The 18,494-nt window shown below is 54.5% G+C and overlaps 1 protein-coding gene across 1 annotated transcript in view; it reads left to right on the forward strand.

The window, feature by feature from the left end:
* Window positions 1–1,282: 1,282 nt before the first annotated feature.
* Window positions 1,283–18,494, forward strand: part of SEMA3G (semaphorin 3G) — a 67,020-nt gene continuing 49,808 nt past the window's right edge. The window contains exon 1 of the mRNA XM_073352540.2: window positions 1,283–1,617. Within this exon, the coding sequence (XP_073208641.1) occupies window positions 1,503–1,617 (115 nt within the window). The 5' untranslated portion in view covers window positions 1,283–1,502. The remainder of the gene's footprint in view (window positions 1,618–18,494) is intronic.

Consider the following 18,494-nt stretch of genomic DNA (forward strand, 5'->3'; position numbering starts at 1 on the left):
TTCTTTGTACTCCAAGCTGTATGCTCTTTGGGGGGGAGAGGGTCTCTCCACCTCTGTTTGTAAAATGCCTCCTTAGCACATTGACTTCAGCTGAAGTGGTGAGTTGTCAGCACCTGTGAAAACTACCCAGGCCCCACGTATCTTGTATTGGGCACCCCAAAATGGAGGCATCCCCGGCCAGAGGCTCCTTTTGGAAAATGGTGGCTCTAGTCACTTGCACAAGATGATGAGAGTCAATGGCAAAGCTGGGCTAGTGGAAGGATGGTCCAGTGGTTAGGGCCCTAGCCAGCCACTTGGAAGACCTACGTTCAATTCCCTGCTCTGCCACAGATGTCCTGGATGACCTCAGGCAAGTCACTTAGTGTCTCTGTGACTCAGTTTCTCAGTTGTAAAATGGAGATAACAGCCTGGCCCTGCCTCACAGGGCCCAAGGCCAGAAAGAATGTGAGGTGTTCAGAGACTGCAGTGAGGGGGGCCATACTAAATAGCTTAGACAGAAGCTTTCCCCTTTCTTTGATACCCGCACTGTGCTGCTCCCTGAGCGAGCGGGATATCCACCTGTTGCTAGGATGGGTGAGTGTAAAACCCAACCCAGACAGACAAGCTAGTGGACGGAGCAGCATTAGCTATCTTTTTGTTGCCCCTTAGTATAGTGCTTGGGGCTGAATTAGCAGCCCGGCAGTGATCCACAAGACAGGGACAGCATGGGCGCTGGCCATAAAACCTGCTTCCTGCAAGCCACTAGATCCCTGACCTGGCCGCACCCGTTCTAGGCATGAGTGGGTAGGTCAGGCCTTGGGATCCTTTCAGTCTCTTGGCAGCCATGGTCAGCACAGGATGAGCTTCCAGGGGGAAATCGGCCGACACCTCCTCCCTCTCCCTCCTCCCCCCACCCCCCAGGCTCATTGTTTTTACCCTGCTGTCTCCTTCCTTTTCAAGGAAGAAATGTGTCCTCTTGGGCCTGCGGGAGGGAAGGCAGGCTGCTGCCGGGATGCGGGTTGGCTGATGGGGCAATACTGGAGGAGAGCAGGGAAGAAATCTGCCTTTCCTCGCACTCCTCCCCCCGCCACGGACCGAATCCGTCTCCGGTGTAACTGTGCAGGATTCCGTGGCGTCCCCGCGGGGCCTGACTAACCCCGCTGCCTCTGCCAGCTCGGTAGGGGAGAGAGCACAGAAGCCGCAGAGAATTCAATCCCAGAGAGCGGCAGCTGCTGGGGAAGTCCTTGGGAAGGCGGGTCTCCCCCATCTCTTGCTCTGTGGCAGTCCCTCGCCTTGCAAGGAGCTGGGTGGAGCCCTGCCTGTATAAAACTTCCCAGTAGACGCCTTGGAGCCAGCCGCTGGTGGCAGGCGGGCTGGGGAAGGCTGCACGAGCGCATATTGGCCAGCTGGGCTCTTCGCAGCCGTCTCTCCCTGGACGGCGTTGCGGGGGGGAGTCGGCAAGGAATCCCATTGAGTTCCAGGCCAGGGGGGCCTCGAAAGGAAGAGCCCAGCAGCACGTGAGCATGGAGCGGAGCTGCCTCTCCCAGCTCCTGGCAAGCTGGTGGCTCTTTTGGAATCTCTTCGCCAGCTGCCAAGGCACCAAGGGGAGCGTGCCCAGACTCCGCCTGTCTTATAAAGGTAATTCGCAGGGGTGGTGTCGGCACGATGGTCCCAGGATATTAGAGAGACGAGGTGGGCCAGGCACTCTCTTCCCCAGGTCCGAAGAAGAGCGCCATGTAAGCTCGACAGCTTGTCTCTCTCACCAGCAGAGGTTGGTTCAATATGGGATATTACCTCCCCCCGCCTTGTCTCCCTTGCAAAGGTAATACTGCTTACGGAGCTGTATTGAGGGGAGCTGCTGCATGCTCTCTCTCTGGGGATGGTGGTGAGGATCTAAAGCTGAAAGCCGCACCAGGCTGCCCCCTGGCTCTCCTCCCACTTTTGACTTGGCACTTGCTGGCTTCATGTGCTTATGCCTGGGTCTGAACAAGTGCTGGGGCATGCGCTGACCTGATCGGAGCGATCTCCAGCGCCTTGGGGATAGGGAGGAGGTGTTGGTGGATGGGGAGGGGGGGATTTCGGGCTCCTGCAGGAAATAATGCCAGCTGGATGTGGGGATGGGTTTGTGCGGCAATGAAGGTGCAGGGAGGTGATAATGAACAACTGGGCAGGTGTGAGGTGGTGTGGGTTTGAGCAAGGGTGTACATTTCACTGTGGTGTCCCCTGGCTCTCCTAACCCCATCTCAGCCCAATTACACTGAGATCTTTTGAGGGCAGAGTGAGAGTGTTGGCAATTAACTCCTTCACTCCTCCCTCTGGGTGTACACTATGCCTGACAAATTAGCCCCCTCGACCCTGTGGTTGTACCGGTGTGTAAACTGCATGCGTGTATTCAAACTCTCGGCGCCCTGTGGAACTGCAGAGCATCCTGTGGGAGTCTGACACATGGCACTTACTGGGTTAGTTACAGCGGGGTATGTGTGTTGGGGAGTGTTAAGATTTATAAATGGTCTGCCCTGTTTGCCCTCACTGCCCCCGGGGGTCTGCTGCCCCTCTTGTGGTTGGAATGGGAACAAGAAGCGAGTTCCTGCAATGACTGAGGGGTGGTGAACCCTTCCCCGACATGCTGGGAAATGTCATTCTCTCATTTCGTAGCGGTGGGCAGTGGCTCAAACAGGGCGGGCAGTGGCCCCACCTGCCTCCAGGCACTGCCAGGCTTTGCTTGCCCCCAGACTGCACAGGGGTCTATCTCAATGGCTAACCTAGCAGCCATAGGCCAACTGAGATTGTAGCCATCTGTGAGGAGAGTGTCTGCTACCCTGCACGTCTGTGTTACCTGTGAGACTCCCTCTCTCTGGTGTGCCCTGCTGGGATGGAATGGTGCCCGGGTCAGGATTAATGCCTAAATGAAGGGATCCTGATTTGAAACGATCCCCCAACCTGGCTAACATGAGTGCTACCAGCCTTGGTCCCTCGTCCTTCTTCATCCCCAGGGTGAGACTATGCGTGTGGTGGGTCCCTGGGGGACCCACAGTGCAGTGATCAGTTTGCAAGGCTGCATGCAGGTAATGGGACCGTGGGTAACTGGAGGATTTGGGGCTGTTCCTGTCCTGCATGGGTGCGGGAACACCTTGAAATTGAGAGCAGGAGCTTGGTGTAAAAGGGGAGCTGACGGCTTTCAGGGCATGTCTGTATTGCATGCAGCACTTGTAGATACTCCAGCTAGCTTTGATCCAGCTTGCTCCAGTAACAATAGCAGTGAAGCTGTGGCCACGGACACAGCCAGTGTCTTGGGCTGTGCTGGAGCGGCTTCACTGCTATTGTTACTCAAGCTAACTTTGATCTTGATCAAAGTTAGCTGGGCTATATCTCCATGTGCTGCAGTCTTGCCTCCCATTGAAGTGTAGACATGTATCCTCTGTGCCCTGTCTGCAGCCAGCACCCCCTTGTGACCAGTGTCTGGTACTGCAGCCAGAGCAGCCTGGTTCTCAGCATTCTGCCCAGAGAAGGCTCTTTCTAACGCACGTGCTGTGTGCCAGCCCCACTCCAGAAGGAGCAGGAGGAATGTTGCTCACTGGACTGGCAGGTGCGAGCGACCTTCCTGGAGCTCCTTGCCCCAGCGCTGGGTACGTGTGAGAATGGCATGCAAGGCTGGCACCTTGTCGTTAGCCAGCATTCCCCTGTATCGCCCGATGCTTCCCTGGGATGTGCAGCGGCTTGATTCACACCCCTTGTGCGACACTGGGAAACTGCCAAGGGTGGGCTCTCTCTGGCCATCAGAGATGCTTCTTCCTTTTGCTGCAGCTGGAAACACCTCAAGAATGGCCTTTGCCATGGAGTTTTGCAGGCTTGTGTTGATTGGAGCTAGGAGCGGGACAGAGGCAAAACAGCTGGGGTTGGAGTTGCAGCTGGAGGGTTAGGCTGGCTTTTATTTTTCCCCTTTTCTGGGCCTGCTCCTAGTAAGTCAAACTCCCATTGACTCTGGTATGAGCAGACACAGGCTTGGGGTCGTGGGCACTTGGGGGCATGTGGTACCGCTGAAGAGGCACTGTCTGTGGCCAGTGCCGATGGGGGACTCTGGTTGGGGACTGCAGATCAAATTGCATTAGATGGGAGATTTCTGATATTGTGGCTAGCCAATATAGTCCCTCCCTCCTGGCCTCCCAACCCTCAAAAAGACAGGGAGGGGTAGGATTCGGGAAAGTCCAGCTGGGAGAGTGGTGGAAACAGAAGAGCTGGCTCGAGTCTCTTGCGGGTTTGCTGCACACTGCCCCAGAGGACGGATGTCAGGGTGGCTGTGACCCAAGTCGCTGTGGATCTGGTGGCTAACGGCCCACAGAGCTGGGGAAAGTGATTCTGCTGTTTACAGCAACTTGCTTCCTTGTAGATCTGGACTCGGTGGGGAGGCTGACTTGGCCTTTGGCTCAGAGCTCCTCTGTCCAGGGTGGAATGTCAAGGCTCTCTCTCCTTAGGTGGCCACTTGCATAGATGTGAGCTACAGGCGGAAGAAGGAGAGGTTCCCCTGAAAACCATGAATGGCTCAGTTTGTGGGGGGAGCGGAGGGAAGGATGTGGAACTGCTCAGGGGTGGCTGCCCTGCTCTGCTCCTCTGAATCCCAGTGGCAGTAAAGCACTAAGCCAGGAACGTTGCCTTACTCCATATACTGGGCCATGCATACCTGGTCTGGGGTAGGCCAGGGGAGGTGGAGACCAGAATTATCCTACTCTGAACCTAGTCCCATACCTGCTACTTGCTTAGGGAGTGGGGAGGGAAATGGAGCACATGGAGACCCCTGTTCTGGGAAGCTGTCCTACTGGGACTCAAAGAACTGAGGGTGTTGAACTGGTTCCTGCTGTTTGAGCAGGGGACGTTGTTACCGTGCACATGGCAGCTGCCATGCCCATGTCCTGGCTGACACCAGTCAGTGTCTGGGTCTTGTGCAGTACTGTCCCATGGGAGGATAGCTCTTCCTGAGCCCGGCTGTTAAACAGCGTATGTCCTTAAGCCTGAGAAATCAGAGCAGTGTGGCCTAGTGGATGGAGCACTGAACTGGGATGCACGAGCCCTGAGTTCTATTTCTGGCTCTGTCACTGGCATGCTGTGTCTCTGTCACTGGCGTGCTTTGGCTAAGTCACATGACCTCCCTGTGCCTCAGTTTCCCATCTGTAAAATGGGGATAATGAGTCTGACCTCCTTTGTGAAGTGCTGAGAGATCTGCTGATGAAAAGTGCTAGATGTGAGCTAGGGATTATAATTGTATCTGAGCAACTTTATTTGCTGGGTAACATTTTCAAAAAGTGCCTGAGTGCATGAGTCATTTTGAAAATGAGACCTATGCTCCTAAGTCACTTGAAAATGATACCCATTTCTTAGGCATAGGAGCATCTTCTCCTTTACTGCAGCTTAACTCAATAATTTCCTGCAGCTGTGAGTTCCACAAGTTAAATGTGTTGCATTTAAAAACAATCTTTTTCTCCCTCCCCCTTTAAATGTACTACCTTTGAAATGTATCTAGTTACTAATTAACCTTACCTTTGAAATGTATCCCTAATTAACCTTCCTGTACTGGTCCCCACCCCAGAGAATTTGCAGTCTAAAAGACAAACCATCTGGCACTGAAGGGGATCTATGATAGAAGGATGTAGGCAAATCTTAGCCATTCAGGAGCAGCAATCTCAGCTCCCCACCTGCCAAATGATTATCAGCTGGCAGCTTTCTCTGTGGATCAAGGCAGAGGGGAGTTTCCAGGGGGGCCTTGAAGGAGGATAAGTTGTTGGCTTTCAGGATTTTTGCCTGGGAGCTTTTCCCACACAGAAGGGTAGGTGGGAGTAATGGGCTGGCTTTCTCTGTGCTGCCTTCGTCATTGCTTTATGAGGAGTGCTGCGTGGGGAAATCTGCCAGGGTGACCGTGAGAATCTCCTGCTTAAAAAATAAACTCCAGCGCGGAAAGATTAGCTGTCTAAAAATAGACTACAAGGGAAAGGAAGCTGGGAGGGCTAGAGGTGCGAGGGAGGCCGCAGTGGCGTCCTAGGCAGACTGGAGGTGAGGCTGTTTTGGCTTCGCTGCTTTGAAGGAAGGCAAATCAAACAGCCCCTTTAGTGTGGAAAGTGACACATTGTGGTCTGTGCAGCACGTCTTGCTGTGGGATCCTGCCCAGACTTCCCTGCTGCTCGGCACTTCAGGGGTGCGCCCCATGGCTCCCGCCACCCCTATTCGCCACCCTGCTTGGGGGTGTTTCTGGTTCCACATAGAGGTGAAAGGCAGGTGGCTCCAGAGCTCTGGGGTGGGGGGTCTGGCTACCTTCCAGGGAAAGGCTGCTGTGCGGGGTACATGCTAAAGGGTGGAGGTGAGCAGGGCTGTCAGCCAGTGGGAGACAAAGCAGGTTTATGTCAGGGACGGGGCAGGGGAGGCTCTGGGAGGGAGTGCCCGGCAGTGTGTATGGGGGGGATGCTGGCTGGTAGCTACAAAGGGCAGGAAGCGTTTGAGCCTCTCCTTTCTAGAGGCAGTTGAACTCTCCTCTCCTACTTGGCTGTGAACGTGTCAGGCCAGTCTTAACCCTGGTGTAACTGCTGAACTCAGAGGAGTTACCCCAGGGCTGGAGCTGGCTCATGTGCAATGAGGTTGAACACGAGCCACCTTGCTTCCCCATCCCCAAGGGGCTAATCCACTCAGCTGTGAGCCAGCCAAATAGTTCCTGAACTTGAGCGTGTTGTCAGGCCATCCTACTGCAGAGAGTTCCCACCGTATCTCCTGCTTCCAGCAGGGAGCCATGCCATTGTACAGGATGGACACACGGACGCTGCTGGCATGCTGGCCCAACGCTGCATGGTTCCCAGGTCTCAGCCAGTCACCTGGGGCCGAACTCTTGGTTACACCCGTTGGCTTTAAGGAGTCTGCACTGGTGTGAGTGGGAGGGGAATGTGGCTCTGGGGAATGAGGAGGCTGCAAGGTAGCACCCTGCCTTTCTCTCTGGAGTGGGGATCATGGGACTTAGGGGACTCGTGTAGGGATAAATGGGTGTGACCCTCCGAATGGGGGGCTCCGGTCCCAGAGCTGATGGGCTGTTCCTGAACACGTGGCAGATCGACTGAGCTCGGTTTCTCTCGCTGGGGCTGCCTGGACTGTCTCTCTCAGCCTCCCTCCAGGTGCTTTGGCTCTTTTGCATCTTGTGCCCCGGGCTGCTTCAAGGACAGAGAGCCAAGCAGCCAAAGCACAGGCCAGCGCACCCGGGGTTGGTTCTCATGGGATTTCAGGCTGGTGCTGTTGACAATCCTGCCCCAGAGCAGCTGTCGCTGATAAATGCTCCCAGGGGATGGAGCTGGCCTAAGCCAGTTAGAAGATCCACTGGGAGAGGACAAAGTGTGAGCCCAGTGAGAGGAGAACCATCAGAACTGGGCACCACTGTCCACCTGGGGTGGACTGAGTGCAGCACCTGTGTGGTGGGGACCTGAATTGGATTTCCATTTCCTAATGGAGAGGACTCTGTGTAGGGAGAAAACGAGCTGGAATCCTGTGCCCGCCTGGAGTGGACTCTGGATACATCCCGTAAGAGGAGGGGAAGAACCTGGACTGGATTCCTGTGATCGCTTGCAAAGGAATGTGGCTCCTGGCCCGTCCCACCGGCCTGTGGTTGCTAGCGCAACGATGTATCCCCTTGATTTATGTGCACAACATGCTGCAGCTCGTCAGTCAGAAACAGACCCACAAAAAACAAACTGTCCTTGATTTGATGCCCGCAGAGCCTGGGAACCTCCCGCTTGGCAAAGACCCCAGCAGGGCAGCTCCCAGAGCCCGGCACCTCCTGGATGGGGAGGGTGCTGCAGAAATGTGCAGGGGAGTTTGGAAGAGTGTTGCCCTGGAAATTCCAAGGGCTGTATCCCTGTGCTTTGTAATTGCAAGCAGCATGCTGCTAGGAAGAGAGCAGCTCCTACGGAGCACAAATGCTCTTTGGCCTGGGGGTGGGGGGGGCGAACCTCTTGCCCAGACCCAGTGCAGCTGGCAAAAGAAGGAGACTCTTGGGCAGGGTGGCATGAACCAGCTGGCTCCAGCGCCATCGTCACTTCCCCACCCACCCTGGCAGGAAATACTGGAGCGGGTTTGGAGCCCTGCAATTATTGGTGCTTTGGACGCCTTTCCTCCTGCCTGGGGATGTGCTCGGAGCTTTCCCGCAGCTCTCCGCAGGGAGCCGTTGGTTGTAAAGCAGGACGGCTGTTGCTGTCGCCAGCTGTGCGTACACATGTTGTATTGTGCCTGCTTGTCCCCTGGCTGGTTGAAGTGGGGCCCCCTGTAGTGCTATGCTCACTGGCAACCCCTGCTGGGGAGGGCAGAGCGGATCAGCTGCAGGCCTGCTCCATCGCAGCTCTCAGTAGCTAAACAGCCCCTCGACTCCCAGTCTATTATGTGGGCCATATTGCCTCCTCCCCATGGCTGCAGTGACCCCTGCTGGCAAGCATTACCAACAGTGGGCCCTCTCCATTGCTGAACTCGGCTAATCCACCACTCTGGTCCACCTGGGTCTAAAACAGATCTGATGGGATTTATTTCCCCTTTCTTCCCTATGTTCCCCACCCCCTCTCTTTTCCCAGCTGCCCAAGCACGTTGCTCAGCCCCTGAATCTCTTTGCTTTGCAATGATGACATTAGAGAATCCAGAAGTGAACCAGAACAACTCTAGTACTGCAGTGAGGGTTGAGACTCGCTGTTTAACAGTTGGTTTTTCTAGACACTCTCAAATCCCCACCCTGATGTAGATTGCTCTGCAGATTGCCCTGCCTAGTCATGGCCCTGCCAAAGGGCACTCTTCATTGCCTCAGCTATGCAAGCCGCTCCGTTGCCAGTTGGACACGTTTGTCCATTGGAACAGCCAATTGCTGGCCCGGCCAGGATTAATCTCTACGGCTGAGCTGTGATTTTTGAGAAGCACTAATTAATGGAGCCTTCTAGTTCCCCTTGGGAAGTGGGTCAATATCATTCATGTTACCCTGGAGGAGCTGCCGTGCAGGGTGGGGAGGTGACTTGCCTGGAGTCCCACAGCAAGTCTGGCAGACAGGAAGAGATCCCAGGAGTCCTGAGTCCCAGTGCCTGGCTGGAAACATTTTCTGTAGTTAAAAGAAACTCCCATCAGGGCTGCTCTCCTGCTATTCAGGGAAGCAGCATAACTCCAGTGGCTGGCAATAGGGGGAATATAGTCTCTTCTGTGGCTAGCTGGGAGTTTCCTGCTAGGAGGCTGTGATTGGCTGGAACAGGGAGCCAGAGTAGCCTTTTCGAAGAACAGAGCCCATTGTGCAACAATCAGAGGTGATGCCAAAGCCTGCTGGAGTGCCTGGAGCCTGAATCTGGCTGGCTAGGGGGAGGGAAGGAAGCTGTCCCAGCCCTTGGTGCTGTGGAAGCAGTTAGTTCTCCCTGGTGCATGGGCTGCATGGAACAAAGCATTCACTGCACCTTCTCACTCCTCCCTGCAGCTTCCTTCCTGGGGGGGGTGTGCCCAGTGCCAGGGCACCACCAACTGTGTGGCTGGGAAGGTCCTGCTTCTCCCCCACCTTCTTAAGGTGCCCCTGCCTGTTTACAGCAGGTTCATAGGGCTGGCTGGGTGCTGAGCTGCTGCTTCCTCTGGAGAGCGATAGGCTGTTGCCTCCGTGGGAAAGATGGCTGAGATTCTCAGAGCTGATGGATTCGTGCACCCCACTGAAATTTACAGGAGCTGGGCAGCGAAATCCTTCAGGCAGCATGTGCTTTCAGCATGTCAGCCTGTGCTTTCCCCCTCTGTGCCACCAGCCTTTATAGCGAGAGGCAGCATGGGCAGACCCAGGAATCCTGGGCTTCTTGCCACTCGCTTGCTGTGTAATCCTGGGTCTGAGACTGCATGGCCTACAGGAGCCAGCCCTGGCCTTGGAATCAGGAGAGCCTGAGTTCTAGTCCAGGGTTGGTTACTGACAAACTCTGCCCTGGTGCGAGCCATTTCTCCTCCCATCCTTTGCCTGTTTTTTAGGGGCCCTCCAGGTGCTACTGTAATTAGTAATGTAGTACGGTGCCTCTGTTTCCCCACCAGTGAAGTGATGAGAGCAACGCTCCCCGTGCGGATGTGAGCTTGACTTAGTTAACAGCTGGAAAGCACTCAAAATGTATAAGACCAGCTCCTCGGCTGGAGTAAATTAAGGGCTGATTGGAGATTTACGCCATCAAATGCTACACGGTGACACTGCTCTTGTTCCAACCTGTGCGTCTTGTCGTCCTGCAATAATTCAGCCAAAACCTGGGGTCCAATCCTGTGGTTCCTGCTTTGTCCTCCCCAGGCAAAGCTCCCATCAGCCCATGGGAGTTGTAGCTGAGTATGGGCTGCAGGCTTGGGCATGTAGTTATGAGGTGGTGAAGTCAGGGAATTCCAAGGGAAAGGCACTGTAGTAATGAAAACTCTGCGTGTATGCATTATTGTAGAGGGTTGAATTACATGGGGATCCCAATGCTCTGCTGCTTGTATCATGCCAGCAGAGAACTGGCCAGTCAGGGCAGAGATCTGGCTAGGAGAAAGGGGTTGGCACCTAGGCACTCCCTGCTGTCAAAGTTTCTCTCTGGAGGGGGCAGACTGACGAAGTGCATGGCTTACAGGGCCCCGTGTCCCAGTACCTTAATACTGCGTCACTCCTATAGAAGGATCTCAAAGCCTAGCAGTGTCAGTACCATTATCTTCATTTTATAGATGGGGAAACTGAAGCATGGAGGTGCCATGACCTGCCCAAGGTCACCCAGAGAGGGCATAATAGAGCCTGGACTTAAACTCACGTTTATTGACTCCCTCTTCCATGCTGTGATTGCATCCCGTATTGCCACAGACTTGGCAAGCGGGCTCTGGCTTTGTGTTCTTTGCAGGATCAAGAGGGGCCAGAGGCTGGTTCCCAGTGAGGGAGGTACTGGGAGTGCGTGTGGTGTGAATGATGTTCCCATGGCTGGGACTGGCAAAGGCAACATCCCTCTCACCCCATGAACCTGCCATAGCTGTCCTGAGTCCTCACTGCTTCTGTCACGAGTACATGATGGGACTAAAAGGAGAGTCTTCTCACTTCCCCCAGAGTTCCATTACTGGGTTTACAATAGCCAAGTCAAACTGATAACCTGGGTATTTCTGGAGAGGAAAGAAACTCCAGGTTATTAGCAGTTCGGTGGCGTGGCCGGGGGCCTTCCCTTTGATCCCCTGCCTTCTGGAGAAAACCGGGCACGTGCTGCTCTCTGACCAGCCAGACATGAAATGAGGCTTTGTGCTCTAAAAGCAAAGAGAGGGAGCATGGGTAAGGCACAGGCCTGGGAGGCAGAGGACTGGCTACTTTTCTGGCTCAGTTGCTAACTGGTGTTATGACTCTGAGCAAGCCACGTTGCCTTCATGTTCCTTAGTTTCCCCATCTGTGTTGATATGGCCCTGTCACATGGGGTGGGGGGTGGAGCTTAATTACGAATGTTGTTAAAAGTGCTTTGAGATTCTCCAATGGAAGGCGCGAGAGACCAGCTAGGCGTTAGCATCTGCTCTGCCATTCCTCTCCTCCCCAGCAGGGCTTTGATGTTCATTTAAAGTGCAGTCCTGGGTTGTCATGCTTGGTGTCTCCTGGGGGCTCCAGAGCACATGTGTTCAGTTAAAATTTAACGAGATACCTTTATTTCCCCCAGCCCCTTGGCTCCGCCCTTCATCCTGGGATCTGAAAGTCAAGCTGGGTTCATTTCTTCTCCTGCAACATCCCCAGTAATAAAAGATTTTTAGACTAAATGCTGCCTCAGTGACACCCATGTGACATCTGTTGGTTTGGGTACTGTGCAAAACCCACCCAAGACTCTTGCTGATGCACAAGCTGGACTAGGCTAGGGCAGGCTAACAGGTGTAAGTGTGTCATTGGGAGTCCCACTGTTGACATGCTGGTTTTCACTCAAGTCCCTTTCCAGGGTAGAGCCCGCCGGAGGACCAAGCCAGGGGAGGAAGGTTTCTCCTCCCTTGTCATGGAGGTGGGGATGCTTTGATGCCAACCCCTCTCCCTTCTATCAGTGGAAGCCAGGAACGACTCCAGGGAAGAGAGGTGGGGGGTGGTGGGGTGGAGCAAGGAATGAGGTGCTGCAGAGCCAGCTTCACGAGAAGAAGGTTGCAGTGCTCTGGGTGGGGGAATGTGTGGGTGATCTCGAGCCGCTGTAGCCCTGCGATGCGTGGGGATCACAGAATCACTTGGCTTGTCAGTGTTCCCAAGGGCTGGGTTTTGTCTGGGGGGTGTCTTTGATGAGTGACTGTTCCCAAAAGTGAAATGGTTGAGAGAGGAGCTCCAGGGGAAGGACCAGAGAGACAGGGAGGGAGATGCTCAGGCTGCATCACACAGGCTCCGAATCTATGCCCCACTTCCCTGCAGTTTCCCATCCATCCTGCCAGCAGCAGCCTGCTCCATCCCGCTCACGGCCCTGCTGTTAGACAAAACAGAGGCTGTGTCAGGAGAGCTGGGCTCCTGTCACTTCTCCAAATACCGTGCAGACAAAATAACGGGGGGAGGGCTGGAAGAGGGGGGAGCATGTCAAAAGGCAAGGTGAATGGCTGGAGAAGCTGTTTGTGTTGGCTCCGCACTGTGGGATCTCTTCGCTAGCAGTGCTGGGCAATGCAGTTATGGGGTTGAGGGAAGGGCTCTTGACACAGAGTCCTGGCTCTTCCCCCTGGCTTGGTATGTGGGGGCGGTAAAGAGGGGAGTGTTAAGGGAGTTAACTCTGGAGGTCTTCTCTGTCCTGGGGGATCTGAACAGCCCTGCAAATCAATGGGAAGAAATTCACTGTGGAGCCAGTATGGTGCTGCTTCTCCCATCCCCCCATCCTGTGCATACCATAGGTGAATACTTTACACCCCCATTCCTCCCCCCCCCCCCCGCCCAATTGCCACCCAATACTGTACCTCTCCCATCCCCCCAGCTGGCAGTACATTGTTCTGCTCAGACCTCTCCTAGGTGCAGCCCCAGGCCAGGGCGGTGGGAAGTGAAGTTCGGCAGTGCCATGCCTCTTCTCCCCTGATGAGGTGGTCTGAGGGAGCATGCCCAAATATGAAGAGGGGGCCTGAACCAGAACTTTTGAGCTAAGTTTGGGGACAATTGGCTCCAAATCCAAATGTCGGTCTTTGTGTCTAACTCTAGATGGCATCTCCAGCAACACAGCTCCCCAGCACGCCCCTGCCGCAGCCCAGCACTGCCTCCCTCCAGAGTGGTGTCTTTGTGCGATGGATCACACTGTGTCTCGCCTCCTGCAGCACGACTCCCTCTAGACCTTGTACGATTACTGTGATGGAGAGGGACTGATACCCTTTGGGTATGGCACCTTTCGAGCTGGACCTAATCCACAGAGTCCAAGATTCCAGCTAGAGTCTGGGGTGTGGAGGGTGGTAGGTCTGAGGTGTCCCTGCCGTGAGGGTGAGCGCGCCTGGGTGGATCCTCCCACTGTGGGTCACGAGAGGAGCTTTGGTTGTAGCTGATCATACCGAGGGGAAATCCATGGCTCCCCTGGAAGTTGGGGAGAAGCCCAGACTCTCTGAGGAGGTCCTCGGTCTCAGGCAGGGAGCAGGTCCCTCTCCCTTCACTCCACCCCTTTGCTCATCACAGATGCACTGGAGGATTAATGCGAATATAAAAGCTCCCAGCCTGTGGAGGAATTTGCCGGGGGAAAGTTTTCTGAAACAATACAAGAGTGAGGGGCCTTGCCAATGTTGTTCTGAGATGGGAAAATATTATTGCTGTTTTAATAACAGAAAAACACCAGGGCCCCTTCCAGGGGGCTGGAGGAACCAGAAGACCTCTGAGGCCAGGTCCATAGTGGGGAAGGGCTTGGCAGGGCAGCCAGGTATGATGGTGCGGTGGGGAACAGCAGCAAGGTGAGTTGGGTAGCTGGGGGAACCTTGAGCCGTGCCTGGCAACTAGTTAGCCAGTGACCACACATGTAAGGCCCAGTCCTGCCTCTGTTGAACTCGATGGAGTTTTGTTGCACCAGGTGCCCAGCATGGATGTGACTTTGGGGCTGGATTTTTCCCTGGGGGAATGGCTCGTATCTGAGTGTGTGTAGGAGAGTGCGTGCGGCCCGTGGGTCTGCCCATTGGGCATCGGTGTTGATGCTGCTCGTCCAGCCAGTGGCTGGATAGTGGATTCCCACCCCTGTCCTAGGCGGCAGCATGGCTTGCTGTATGCGTGCATCCTGTTGATTTGCACAGCCAAGTTCCTGCCCTGGGAATCTCCTGGCCAGGAGCTGTGCCAGTCTCTGTGGCTCTTTGAAGACCTGTCAGCAACCACAGGGAGGGAAATCCTGTTGGGCTGAGGAAATTGCAGGGCTATAACTGTGCCCTTTGCAACAAATGGAAAAGCAAATCTAAGCTGGGAGTCTAGCGCTGCTTTGAGATTCAGCACGATGTTGGGCAAGCCTGCAGCTGTTTGTCCCTGCCCCTGTCAGCAGGTGGTGCTGTGCCAAAGAGGAAGCAAAGACCCCTGCTCTGGTGGGGTTAGGTTTCAGGCACCTGCAGAACTCTGCGACTGGCACAGAAGAGTGCGGCGTGTTGGCCAGGCTATCTGTAGTCGACGGAGCCAGCACCTGGCTCTGGGGATGCTAGGGTAGTTCGCTTTCCCTGCCCAGGCCGTATCCCTGGAAGAGAGCACGTCCATCCAGGGTGCATCTGAGGAGGAGGTGGTGGCGTGGGTGGTGTAGAGAAGAAGGGGCCCGTGTGTGATCAGACGGGGCAAGCAGAAGGACTCAAGTAGCCCTTGTGAGAAGGGGAAGGATGCTGGTTTGGAAGGGAGCAGAGTGTTATGTTTTCCATGCATAACACAGCAGCCGTCTGCGAGCCTTTCAGCTTGAAGCACTACTATTCCGTACCGCAGTACTATAACCAGGGCTCCATGCTGCCAAGTGCTGCACAAACCTATCCCTGGCCCAGAGAACTCACACCCTAAATAGGAAGAGGAAAGAGAAGCAACTTACCAGCAGGCCAGGGGAAAGTTGGGACTAGAAACCCAGGTTTCCTGAGTTGCTGGCTGGTGCACTACCCACTAGACCAGGTTGCCTCTCCATAAAATACCATTTAGTTTAGGTTAAGGGAAAGACCAAAGAAGTCTCCTTAAGAGAGCACAGTGTGTGTGTCTCCTCCATAGAACGTGCTGCATTAGCTCAGCACCAACATATGGTAAAGAAGTGTAAAGGTATAATGCTGAGATCTTCCTGGCTCCCTCCATCCACCACTGTGGGAAACTTCCTGGCTGAGTGACGGAAACTCCACAGCTGGCATTACACGGAGAATGGGGGGAGGGTGCATCTGTGGTGGCAAGTGGATTTGGCCTCCGTTGGCTGATGTCCCTGGTTGTTCGGTACTGAGGTTGGGTAGTGAAGCATATAACTCTAAGCTTTGTTTGTGTGGCTGCACTGTAGGGGTATCTGAACAGCCCTGGCTGGACCCTCGTTCTCCCCATACCTTGTGTTGCGTACTCAAGCACAGAGCGGGCGTGATCACCACGGGCGCGTTCAGCACCTACTCTGCACTGGTGTAAATGGCTGTGCGGGGGGGGGGGAGAGCAACAAGGATCAGGGCCCAGGTTGGAACTAGAAATTGTAGGGGCTCCAGCAATGAGGGAGGGGAGAGAGCCAACTGTTTTCCTTCTCCGGCTGGGTCTGGGTTGAAGTTTGGCTGCAGATCTAGGGGTGGGTGATTTGGCTGCAGATCTAGGGGTGTTGAGTGATGGGATCCCTGATTCCCCAGCACAACTGGCTCCCAAACATGGGATCCAAAGAGGCTTCAGAGGCTGGGCCTGAGCTGCAGCGTTACCGACGGCTTGGTGGGTAGGATCTGCCAACGTGCAGAGAGGGGCCAGCCATGTAGCTCTGATCCAGAGCCAAAACTCCCCCTGGGCTGGTGGTCTGAGCATGACCAGGAAGGAACCTACCAGCAACTCATCCCCCACCCCTTTCATATATGCATGTCCTGACCTCCATGGGAATGAGAAGGGAGAGCAGGGGTCTGTCTGCCTTATACAGCAGCTGCACTAAGATCCTGGCTCGGCTCCCCTGCCCTCCCCGATAATCCTCAAACAGGGACTCTGTGGCAGAGGAGACAGGAGCAGGGGAGGGCGTGGGCAGGCTGGGGTCAGGTGTGGGTGCTTAAAACCAGCTGTCCGGGAAAGGACAACAGTGCGAGGGTTGTGCCCTGGAGACATCTCTGCGGGTTTCCTTTCCTGGCACTGGGCATTGCCAGAGTGACGGGCTAGGTCTCTAATAGAGGATTTGGGGCTAATGTGCTCCATCTCTCGCTTGACATGATACCCAGAGGGCAGAACCTGTGAATGGGACTTCCCCTCTCTGCTGGGAGGGATGTGCTGGGTGTGCGTGTGAGTGCGTGTACATTGGTATCTTCCTCTTGCATCCACTTTGATTTCTTTTTAAACTAATGCTGCCTTTTGTAATTACTTGGCCGACAGCATTTGTGTTAGGGTCTGCATGGTGGTGTGTTTGTGTCTGCTTATGCCTGTGCATTGGCTGTGTGTCTTTGGATTTCTGCCTGTGTGTTGGCGTTTGTGTTCTCTGTTTCTCTGGTGTGCAGACTGGTTTTGTGGTTTGGTATGTGTAGGTAAATACTGTGTGTGTGTGTGTGTGTGTGTGTGTGTTTCTCAGCAATGTGTGGTGGTAAGCAGCTAGCCAGGGGTATGTGTGGATGAGTGTGTGCGTTGGTGTGCATGTTGGCTTTGTATAGTCGTAGGGGTGTGTGTGCGCGTGTGTACTGGAGGCTTGCCCAATTTGCAAGCCCCAACTAACCCTTCCCTGGCTCCGCTGCAGCAGAGCCGATGCCCTGGAGGGAGGCAAGTCAGTTTCCTGCTAGGGCATCAGTGTGGGGAGATGCATACATAAGGGCACAGGTTCTGCTTTGGTTTTTCCCCTGTCTGGGGTGAAAGGCCCGGAGCATCTCTCCATAGGCTCAGCTGTTTTCCTACCCTCCTCATCCCTGTACCTTGGCCTCATCTGTCTGACCAGTTGTAGAATCTTCCCTGTCTTTGATTGACTGACTGGACCAAGAGAGGGAATCCATTACAGCAAAAGCAACCGTTTATACAAATGAACCTAGAGCGACATGATTCCAGCTGCCAGACCATCCTCCCAACCCTCTCCCTGAACCTCAGGGGTCAGATGCTGCAGAGGCCATTAGGAGAGGGACAGGCAGGAATGGGGGGCAAAGCTGGGGAGCAGGTCTGTGTTACAGATGCCCTTGGAGTTGAAATTCTTTCCAAGACTGCCAGGCTCTCATGGGTGAGAGACGCTTCAACCCTGGTACCTGAGGCTTCTGCTTGGTGCTAATCCAGCCATACTACATCAGCTGGAAGTAGAATAATAACCTCAGGGTTAGCTTTGACATCTGTCCCCAGAGGCTGCTGGGAGCCTTCCCCCAATAGAATAAAACATGGTTACAGTACTAGCAGCAGCATGCCCCAAATCTCTCCCCAGGGCCAGCACAGGGAGAGGAAGCTGCTCTGTGCTAATGACACACACGTCTTGCACTCAAGGGATGTGCAGAGGACAGTGATGGTGAGTGCGTCCCAGCGCCTCCCTGAGATCCTCATCTTCTGCCCTGACATTAGCTGGGTCCACCCAAAGTTTGTTGAATTCTGTCTGAGTTTAGTGACCCCCTTTCTTCCTGAACGGCATGGGGAGAATCGGGCAGCTGGGGTGGGAGCATAGGGAAGGTGGAGGGTGGGGCTGGAGGAGTGAGGTGGGTGCATGGAGGGATGTGGGAGGCTGAGCTGGCAGAAGAGCAGGGAGTCAGCCCCTCCCATGCTGGGAGGGAGATGAGGGGCTGGGAGACGGCAGGAGGAGCCTGTGGGGAGAGGCAGGTGAAGGAGGCTGGAGCACATGCCTGTGGGATGATGGTGTGACGGGTTTCCCCCTAGGGTGTCACCTGGAACTGGGGTACCACTGAGACTGCCTGACTGACCAGCCTGGGCTCCCTCTCACACTGTGTCACTGTGACAAGTTGTTAAGCTCTCCAAGCTTGCTCTCTCACCAGCACACACGCAGGTAGGGACACTCCTAGCTGCAGCTTCACACAGATGCTGAGAACAGTTCTGCATGGAAAGGCTCAGCTAAAGTACCTCCCAGTTGCTAAGGCACCCCCCCACACACTTCTGGAGTGTAACTCCAAAATTATACCGCCTTGTGCTGCACAGGGAACTGTACAGCGTAAACTCATGAAATTTGCCCCCTCCCTCAATGTGGAGGCAGATATGCAACAGCTTTCTGTCCCCAGTTAGGATTTCCACACACTGGTTTTAGACAAAACAAAAACAAGTTTATTAACTACAAAAGATAGATTGTAAGTGATTATAAGGGATAGCAAACAGATCAAAGCAGATTACTGTAGTAAATAAACAAAACTGCAAACTGATCTTAACACACTGGATGGGTAGGATATGAATTAGCAGATTCTCACCCTGAGTGATAAACAGGCTGGCAGATTCTTAAGGCACAGGCTGCCTTGGCTCTGCATCTTAGTTT

Source organism: Lepidochelys kempii, chromosome 7 (assembly GCF_965140285.1).
Source record: "Lepidochelys kempii isolate rLepKem1 chromosome 7, rLepKem1.hap1, whole genome shotgun sequence".
Lineage (NCBI taxonomy): Eukaryota > Metazoa > Chordata > Testudines > Cheloniidae > Lepidochelys > Lepidochelys kempii.